The sequence below is a fragment of the Grammomys surdaster genome, unplaced genomic scaffold, assembly GCF_004785775.1.
Source record: "Grammomys surdaster isolate TR1022 unplaced genomic scaffold, NIH_TR_1.0 213, whole genome shotgun sequence".
NCBI classification, from domain to species: Eukaryota; Metazoa; Chordata; class Mammalia; order Rodentia; family Muridae; genus Grammomys; species Grammomys surdaster.
Window position 1 is genome coordinate 260,984 of NW_021604658.1, and position 7,967 is coordinate 268,950.

General features: G+C 38.3%; 1 protein-coding gene across 2 annotated transcripts in view; it reads left to right on the forward strand.

Moving 5' to 3' along the window:
• Nucleotides 1–7,565, forward strand: part of Taf15 (TATA-box binding protein associated factor 15) — a 30,954-nt gene extending 23,389 nt beyond the window's left edge. For both annotated transcript variants that reach the window (XM_028772282.1, XM_028772283.1), the window contains exons 10-16: nucleotides 1,114–1,223; nucleotides 3,082–3,211; nucleotides 4,349–4,441; nucleotides 5,201–5,282; nucleotides 5,389–5,477; nucleotides 5,603–6,128; nucleotides 7,415–7,565. In XM_028772282.1, the coding sequence (XP_028628115.1) occupies nucleotides 1,114–1,223; nucleotides 3,082–3,211; nucleotides 4,349–4,441; nucleotides 5,201–5,282; nucleotides 5,389–5,477; nucleotides 5,603–6,128; nucleotides 7,415–7,454 (1,070 nt within the window). In that variant the 3' untranslated portion in view covers nucleotides 7,455–7,565. The remainder of the gene's footprint in view (nucleotides 1–1,113; nucleotides 1,224–3,081; nucleotides 3,212–4,348; nucleotides 4,442–5,200; nucleotides 5,283–5,388; nucleotides 5,478–5,602; nucleotides 6,129–7,414) is intronic.
• Nucleotides 7,566–7,967: the final 402 nt, after the last annotated feature.

Here is a 7,967-nt window from a genome sequence, read left to right on the forward strand (position 1 = left end):
ATTTAATTTAATTTAATTTAATTTAATTTAATTTAATTTAATTTAATGGTGCTACCAGATCTGGGGAATTTGATTTAAAATAATAATACTTGAATGATCTGATTAGAAAGCTTTCTAGAGAAATTGCTATGTTTGTGCTTTTCTGTATTATACTTTTTCTTGTTTGGAAAAACATTCAATTTTTTACTGCTAATAAGTGTTAATGCAACCTAACATAAGAGAAATTTGTTAGCAATGTAGAGGTAAAAAAAGCTGTTTAATCTTCCATTGGATTGGTAATTTTAGTGGGCATAAGAAAGTTGTTCATTCACAAGGGAATTGTCTTTCTCTGGGTAGAAGTCACTAATTTTATGTGGCTTTTCAATTTTAGATGAATTAAAGGCTATAGAGTTGCTTTTGGAGCCTTTTGAACAGTTAGGATTTAGAGGTTAAAATCTATTTCAGTAAAAATATTTAATATATATTGAAATCAGAACTTTTGTTTTTATTAAGATGCCAAAGTATTCTATATGGATGGCAATTTCTGAATTATCCCTTGATGGACTGAATTTTTATACAACTTTCTTACTTTGTTGTACTAATCCAAAAGTGTGCGTGTAAGGTAAGGTGTGTGTACCAGGTGCTCTTACCTTCTGATATATACAAGGCTTTTTGCAGTTAATGGGAAACCAGCAATTCTGCTTGGCTGGCTGGCTTGAGTCTCAGGTGTCCAATTTGGGGGAATTGTGTACTAGAAAGCCTTTTAAAACTATTGATTAGTCAGTTGTATGACATATATAGAAAGTTTTTCAGAGAAAGCTAATTAACTTTCTTCATCTCTTCATGAGCTTTTAGTCCTGGATCTGAAGAGTGATATTTTTAATATCTCCCTTAATTGGTCTATATGTATTTCAGAGTAACCTGAACTTTACCTGTAGTTTTGTTGTAAGAATTGATCTTCCACACAACTACTGTGAATACTTTGCATGTTTATATAAGGTTTCATATTGGTCCTTATATTTGGTGCTTAGAAGCAATCCATTACTAGTCAATAAATTGTTTTTGATTACTGAACAGGATGTAGTAATTTAAGGAATATGTATATGAAGTTGACCATAACTTTCCCTCCCTTAGATTCAGAGTCTGATAATTCAGATAACAACACAATCTTTGTGCAAGGACTTGGGGAGGGTGTGTCTACAGATCAAGTGGGAGAGTTCTTTAAGCAAATAGGAATTATCAAGGTAAGTCAATGTCACATTGAAGATTTCATAATTGTTGATATTCTAATTCAGATCCATCCATGCATTGTAAGTCTGTGTACTCTAGTAAGCATTCTCTAAACCCTTTAGTGTCCGTGCTTCTCAAAGCCTGTAGGCCTGTGCTGAGGGTCTTACTTACCTTACTATTGCTGGTATAGACTATTCTGGCCAAAGGAAACTTGAGGAGGAAAGGGTTTATTTTATTTGGCTTATTGTAATCCATCATTGAAGGAAGTCAGGGCAGAAACTGAAGTAGAGACCATGGAGGAACACTTTGCTTGCTTGTTCCCCGTGGTTTGCTCAGAATGTTTTCTTATGCAGGATTACCTCTTCAGAGGTGACAGTGTCTCCAGTGGGCTGAGCCCTCCCACATTAGTCGTCAGCCAATCTGGTGGAAGCATTTTCTCAATTGCTGTTCCTCTTTCCAGATAATTTTAGCTAGAGTCAAGTTTACAAAAACCAGTAAGGAGCGTACTGAGTTTGCTAAAGTACTTGAAGGTGTGATCTCCTGCTCATGTTTATCCTTGTTTCTCTGCTTAAGCTTTAGTCTTGGATTCTGAAATGCAAGTATATGTGAACTAAAGTTATTACTAACAGCTTCTTATTCTTAATGTCTGTATTGCATTAGTCCAGTATCTTGTGATTGTTCTGTTGTTCACTTAATTTCATGCACGTATTTCCCATCTTCAGCTGAAAAGCAGCCTGTAGAGCAGGGTTAAGGAAGTAATGGTTGGTCGGTGTTATTGTGTTCTTTGATCCTTGTTTTGGTATTTGAGAAATTTTTTTTTTTCTTATTGGGGGCTTCCTGGGTGTGTGTTTGTTTGTTTGTTTAAATTTATACCCAAACCACACATAAGTTCAGAGCTTTCTTAGTTTTGAGATAGGGGCTCCCATTGTGCCTAAGTTAGCCTCAAACTCAAAATCTTGTTGCCTTAGCCTCCTGAGTGCTGGGATTAGAGGACAAGACACCATGGCTATGGCTGGCCACATATTTTTAATAAAGTAGAACTCATCCCAGCCAAAGCCCAATGGATAACTTAATAATAAATAATGCATTGATTTTTACTGAAATATTCTTCCTAGCCTTTAAATGTTTTACAGAATATGTATTTTTTTAAAAAAAACATTATCTATATTTGGTTTTTATGGGTTTAAATAAGTTACACATAAATAGCATGCCATTTTGGGGGATTTTTATTTTTTGGGTCATTGTTACTGTTTTTGGTGGTCCTGGAAGTGGAATCCAGACCCTCAGATATGCTAGCTCTTATTAGATTTTTTTTTTTTAAAGCTCTGGCTGTCCTGGAACTCACTATGTAGACCAAGCTGGCCTCAAAATATTTAAGATGGACCTTGCCTCTGCCTCCAGAATACTGGGGTTAAAGGCGTGTTCCATTCCTGCTGGCGCCTGACAAGATGTGTATAGTTTGTTTTTCTCTTACTGCAGTATGGAGAGTTTTCAATGTCCACACCTATAGATAACTTCATTTTTTCATTAAATATATACTATTTTGTAATATGGATGTGTGGATCCCTTTTTTAAAAAAATCTTGACCTGGCTGGATAGGTGGTCCCACTGTGAAGAGCATGAAGTGTTCCAGAGGGTCTGAGTTCAGTTGTCAGTACCCATGTTGGGCTGCTTACCACCAGCCTGAAGTTCCAGCTACAGGGAAGCTGACGGTTCTGGTTTGAGGGGACTTGAACTCATGTATACACCATATACATACATATATATATGCAAATAATTAAAATAATAAATTTTTGAAAAATGTCGTTACCTGATTGTTGCATGATTACTTTTTCTTGAAATGAAACATCAATTTGGTCTTTTTTTTTTTAGACTAACAAAAAGACTGGAAAACCAATGATAAATCTTTACACAGACAAAGACACAGGAAAGCCAAAAGGGGAAGCAACAGTGTCATTTGATGACCCTCCATCAGCTAAGGCAGCCATTGATTGGTTTGATGGTATGCTCCATTCCTATATTTAAATTTATGTATGTGTTTGGGTGTTTTGCCTGCATGTATGTCTGTGCATGATTTGTGCAGCTGTTGCCTTTGGAGGCCAGAAGAGGATATCACTTTCCTTGGAAATGGAGGCATAGGTGGTTGTGAGCTGTCATGTAGGTGCTGAGAATCAAACTTGGCTCCTAGAAAAGCACCTAGTGCTATCTCTCTAGCTCTTATTTGTACGATTTGAAGAAATGTTTTCTAGCCTGGAAGGCAAAATATATTCTGAGAGATAGTGGTTGTTTTCCTGTTTAATAGTGATCTAAGAATACAACAAGCTTGTGCTTATATGTGCTTGTAGATATGAGATGAAGTATATCTTTGTTTGTTTGTGTTTCCTTAATCTTACTTGCACATAATTCTAACCCTGATACAGGTATAGGAAGTTTGCTTGGTTGATATCTGCCAGCTAGGCATCTTGTTCAAAACATGTTGCAACCTTCCAAAAACAGTGCTACCAGATGAGGACCAAGTATTCAAGCATGATCCTGTTGGGGACAATTTTACAACTAAATCTGATCCCCAGCCTTGCTTACCCCTTTCCCTTTGTTTATTCTAAACTATAAACATACTGGGAAGCCCATATGTATGGACATATAAACACACACACACACACACACACACACACACACACACATTTGCATTAGGCCTTGGGTTCAGTCCTCAAGACTAGAAAACAAACTTTTATCTACACTTAGATATTTTTTTCTTTGTCTTTAAACTTAGTAAGAAATAACCATCTCACCATGGAAGGTCTGTTCTGTTGTGTAGATTATGGGTAATATTTTAGCATTATTTGACTGGAATACAAAGCACTAGTATGTTTAAATTTCATTATTCTTCTGAAAGTAAAAATAGCCAAGACAGTAACTGTTTTGTTGGGAAGTAGAGGCACGGAGTGGCATTGTGGCATTCATTTACAACCCTCACCTCTCCCCTTTCCTTCTTTTTAGATTTTGGTGAAAAGGTTTTAGTGTCTACCTGAAGCTGAGGCCTCAAAATATCAGTGTTCCTCTTGCTTCTCAGCTTTTTGGATGTTGAAGTTATAGATATATACCACTTTGCTCAGCCTCAGAACTGTGTTTTTCTTCTTAGGAAAAGAATTCCATGGGAACATCATTAAAGTGTCATTTGCCACTAGAAGGCCTGAATTCATGAGAGGTGGTGGAAGTGGAGGTGGACGACGAGGTAGGATATTTACATTGATCCCCAGCACTATGTAAAGAAATAAAAGGCCCAAATGCTACACAGAGTTTGACTACAAGTCTGTGTTCTGTCCTTGCTTACATATAATTGCTTGTGACTTAAAAATATATGTATTTTCTGTATGAGCGTTCTGCATGTACACCTGCATACCAGAAGAGGGCATCAGATCCTATTATAGATGCCCTGTTTTACTGTGTGGTTACTGGGAGGTAGTTGGTCTAACTTTTTAAAAGCATTTATTTATGTGAGCACATGCATGCTGTGGTGTACATGTGGAGTTCAGAGTACAACTTTACTGAGTTAATTGCTCTTACTACTGGGTAGGTGCCAGACATCAAAGTCAGTTTGTAAGGCTTAGAACAAGTCCTATGCCTTGTCTCACTGCCAGAGCTGACCCAATTTTTTAAGATCCCCAGTGCAGCTTCTTGATGTTTTTTAAAAATTTGGTCCACTTCCTCAAGTTTGGAATTTACCTTACTACTTAGTCTTAATCTTTATAAATGAGATTCTCAAACTGTGCAGAATATTATATAAAGCAGACTGGTAATATTGTAATGCATACAAGGTCCATTAATGTTTGCTATATTTCTTAAGTGAAAACAAGAATGACAGGAATTAATTTGGAAGGAGTCTGTCTAGGTATTGATGGGTATTTTTTTTTTTATCTGATGCTATTCTTAAATATTGGTAGTGTCTACTGCTGGTTTTTCATTTCTGCCTTATTCCTCTCCTCCCCACTAGGTCGTGGAGGATATAGAGGCCGTGGAGGTTTTCAGGGGCGAGGTGGAGACCCCAAGAATGGGGACTGGGTTTGCCCTAATCCGTAAGTATGCTGTTTACTTTGGTGGGTGAAGAGATACAGTTGGAGGGTATGAGGAAGGATTCTGGGTTTTTTGGAGACTTAGAAACATTTTATTTTCCTCCTTCAGGTCATGTGGAAATATGAACTTTGCTCGAAGAAATTCCTGTAATCAGTGCAATGAGCCTAGACCAGAGGACGCACGTCCCTCAGGGGGAGGTAGGCCAGCTCTTTATCTTGTTAGTCTTTTCATCACACATATAAGGTGCTTATCTTCTAACTAGCCTTGGTGAGGCTTTGCATTATTAATGCTGGCCTTATTGGTTTGTATTTTTACCTTGCAGATTTCCGGGGGAGAGGCTACGGTGGAGAAAGGGGTTACAGAGGTCGTGGGGGCAGAGGTGGAGACCGAGGTGGCTATGGTGGAGACAGAAGTGGGGGAGGTTATGGTGGAGACAGGAGTGGTGGTAGCTATGGTGCAGACAGAAGTGGGGGTGGTTATGGTGGAGACAGGAGTGGGGGTGGCTATGGTGGGGATAGAGGAGGTGGCTATGGAGGAGACAGAGGAGGCTACGGAGGTGATCGAGGAGGCTACGGAGGTGACCGAGGAGGCTATGGAGGTGACCGAGGAGGCTACGGAGGTGACCGAGGTGGATATGGAGGAGACCGCAGCCGAGGGGCCTATGGAGGAGACCGTGGTGGTGGTGGTGGTGGCGGTGGCGGCAGTGGAGGCTACGGTGGAGACAGAAGTGGAGGCTATTGTGGAGACCGAAGTGGTGGCTACGGAGGAGACCGAGGTGGTGGTTATGGAGGTGACAGAGGTGGCTATGGAGGAGACCGAGGTGGCTATGGAGGCAAAATGGGAGGAAGGTGAGTATTCAAATGTGTTTGTGAAAATGTATTGTATTTTTGCCTCATTCTTTTTTTTTTTTTTTTTTTTTTTTAATTTTTTTTTTTTTTATAATTATACGGTAGCTATCTTCAGACACACCAGAAGAGGGCATCAGATCTCATTACAGATGGCTATGAGCCACCATGTGGTTGCTGGGAATTGAACTCAGGACTTCTGGAAGAGCAGTCAGTGCTCTTAATTGCTGGGGCTCTAGCCCCAGCCCCACTGCTTTGTAGGCAACCATTTTTGACACTTCTTTCTTTTTTAATCCCGTTAACATCTTTCAAGAAAATTTGTATTTCCCTGCTTAATAATTTCAAGTTTTTCTTTTATTTTGCAAACTACTAAATGTTTATATTTGTTATTTTTCTCATGGCTATAGAAAATTGGAATTGAGAGATAACTTGACAATGTTTAAATGACAAGTTCTTGGAGGATTTTCAAACTCTGCATTTATTCCTTATACAAGTTCCTCTGTTTCCTGGAGGTAGTGAAAGCTAGTGAGGATTGTAATAGTTACATAATGTAGTTAGTGTTCAACTACCTGGCTTCTGTGCCACATCTTAATTCGACCTTAGGCAAGTTATATAACCCTTTGAAGCATTAATAGTCTCTTCTGAACACTGGAGCAAATAACGCCCAATATGTAGAATTTGATGAAATTGTAACAGTGGTTTGCCCATAGAAAGCAGTGTATAATTGTTTGGGGTCAGTAATAGCTTCATCACCATATATTAAACTTATGTTTTGCAAGTGCTGTACAGTAGTATCTATACAACTTTAGTTCTGGTTCCTTTGTTGGTCTCTATAACAGAGTAACTTTTCTGAAATTATATACCTAGTAAGTGACAGATACAGAGTTTATACATGAAATGTAAATTTTAAATATGTCTGGACACTAGACTTGGCATAGTACTTGCAAGTATTTACAGTGTTCTTATAGTCCTTAGTCTAGGTGGAAAATTACTAGCGTAATGGATAGCAAAGCCTCTAAGAAATTTTTTAAGTTTTAAAGCTGATAAATTAATTTATTAAGAATACTTTGATTTTAAAGCCTGCCTGGACTATATAGTGAGTTCCAGGATAACTGGGGCTATGTAAAGACCCTGTCCCAAAAGAATACTTTCTTGGAAATAAGGTGCATTGTTACCTTCTATAGAAAATATCTAGCTGGTACAGGTTACCAGCACTCTGAGGAAATGTACCATGTTCCCTTGGTAAAATCCTAGAACTTACTTTGGTTCTTTATATTTTTCATCCCTAGAAACGACTACAGAAATGATCAGCGCAACCGACCGTACTGATGACTGTTTCAGATACTCCTTTGTCTCTGACATGATCCATGGGGAACTGTCAGAGTGTGCCTGCTGCTTTCCTCATGGCCTCTTGGGTAGTGAAATTGACATTTGGGTTTTTATTTGGGTGGGAGGGCTGGGGACAATTTTCCTTTTAGAAATGTCCATTAAAAATTTCCCTTTTAGTTTCCCACTTTCTTTTTCCCAACCCTTAAAGCTAAGTGCATTGTAAAATATTGCCAAAATGGAAAGTGTTTTGTAATACTGCAATAAAAGCTGCTTGGTTTTTGTGGACATTGAGTGCATTATTTGTCACACTTAGGACTCGGTTACAGCTAACTAACCCTACAGAATTAGAAAATTAATATTAACATAGGTAAATTTAAATATTATTTCTAGCTGTTCTTTATTGAAGTCCGGCTTTGTTTAGTAGTTTCAAGGAGTGCTTGGTGGGGAGTAGGATGTTGGGCCTAGGAATGTCTGTTTAGGCTCATTATATTACCATGATACCAGATTTCTATT